Consider the following 1,910-nt stretch of genomic DNA (forward strand, 5'->3'; position numbering starts at 1 on the left):
ATAAGGGTGTTTTCTTCCAAACCCATTAACCACCACGTTTGCTTTTATTATATGTGGACGCGTAGTATTTAGTGAAACCCGAAACAAGCAAGCTGCGAAAAAAATTCCAAGCATTTATCACCAAAATTAGCCTATCAATGGCAGAGCTAGAGAGTCCAAAGATGATGCCAAAATCAATCACATTTCTCTCTTCTTTGCTTCAAAGGGTTGCTGATTCTAATGATCTTCACCGCGAGTTTCAGCCACAGAAAATCTCGGTCTTCCATGGACTAACTAGGCCAACTATCTCTATTCAAAGTTACTTGGAGAGAATTTTCAAGTACGCAAATTGTAGCCCTTCTTGCTTTGTTGTTGCGTATGTGTATCTTGATAGGTTTGCTCAAAGACAACCTTCTTTGCCTATCAATTCTCTCAATGTTCATCGGTTGCTTATAACAAGTGTCTTGGTTTCTGCGAAGTTCATGGATGACATGTAAGTTCTTGATTCTTCTTTAGTGATGGAAATTTGAATTTCTTGGATTTGGTTTCTGGGAATTTGTTGGTTCTTGCTCTGGTTTTAAACAAAGTTAGAATCTTGAAATTCTGGGAATCGACACACACACACCCCTTGGATTCGCAATTCTCTAGTGGTCAAGGAAAATTGAAGTTCTTTGATTTCCTTGTCGAGGATTTATTTTCTTTAAATTGCTTCTCTTGATTTGAATTTTCTCAATTATCTGCAACTTCATGGTCATTTAATTTCTCTGTCTTATGATCCTATGATCTGAGTTTGGAACTCAAAGATAGGAGAAGTTTGGTTCTTTGAAGTTTTTTTGATTTAGGAAGTTCTTGGTTTATTTCTGCAAAGTAGCACTTGTTTTTTTTTTCCAGCCATGTGACTCCCTATTCTGAACTTTCAGCTAGCCCAGCTAGCCACTTTAAAGTTTTAATGCATGTGATGTTGATGCATCACAATGGTAATTTAAGACCTGTATCTGTGAAAAATGCCGCTCAAGATTTCCTGTTATGGCAATTACCTTCAAATAGTAAAACTCATCTTTGATTCCTGATTCCTGTCTTGTGATTTTCAGGTATTACAACAATGCTTACTATGCAAGAGTTGGAGGGATAAGCACGATTGAGATGAACTATCTAGAAGTGGATTTTCTATTTGGATTAGGCTTCAATTTAAATGTGACTCCAAACACCTTCCACACTTATTGCTCCTACCTTCAGAGAGAGATGATGCAACAACCTTCTCTGAATTTAGCTGAATCTTCATTGAACTTGGGGAGATCACTAAAAGTCCACTTGTGCTTCAATGAAGATGAGACATCCCATCAACAACAGCAACTTGCTGTTTAAGCTATAGCTTGTTTAATTATAATCCCTGGAAAATGTAGTTAGTGATAGAGATAGTGACTATCCTCCAGTCTCCTCTCTCGTATATTGGATTGTACTAAACCAACTTGGTTTTTTTATTTTGTTTTATTTCATGGGTTTGAATTTCAGTTTATTCTGTATGTACAGATGGGACTATCTTCTTTACAGTCTGGCTATCAAATTCTATGACTCTATTGTACCATTAACCTAAAAAATGAAATGGGTTGACTCGGTTTTCTGTTTCTCTTTTCATCATGGATGATTGGGTCGATACTTCTTGTTTCTGTCCCATGTTAGGATTCTCTGAACTTTTGGGATGGGCACTAAAAAGCACAGGATGTGGCAATGAGTTGTTTGAGTGGACAAAACTCAAGAAAGAAACACTAGTGGTCAGTGTAAAGCTTGCTGTGATGGTTAGTGCCATGGGTAGTTGACAAAAGAGTACTGTTTTGTTGTGGTTCATTTTGGGAAGTGATGACAGATTCTTCTATTTGACAGTTGTACTGATTCTTGTAAGGGGACAGACAACATGTGCAACCACGGACAAC

At 37.4% G+C, this 1,910-nt stretch overlaps 1 protein-coding gene across 1 annotated transcript; it reads left to right on the forward strand.

The window, feature by feature from the left end:
- CYCP4;1 (cyclin p4;1) lies at positions 1-1,614 on the forward strand. Its single transcript, XM_011034181.1, has 2 exons — positions 1-472; positions 1,071-1,614. Exons 1-2 carry the CDS (start codon positions 138-140, stop codon positions 1,342-1,344), a joined length of 609 nt encoding a protein of 202 aa, XP_011032483.1. The 5' UTR covers positions 1-137; the 3' UTR covers positions 1,345-1,614.
- Positions 1,615-1,910: the final 296 nt, after the last annotated feature.

The sequence above is a fragment of the Populus euphratica genome, unplaced genomic scaffold (assembly GCF_000495115.2).
Source record: "Populus euphratica unplaced genomic scaffold, PopEup_1.0 scaffold2.1, whole genome shotgun sequence".
NCBI lineage: Eukaryota > Viridiplantae > Streptophyta > Magnoliopsida > Malpighiales > Salicaceae > Populus > Populus euphratica.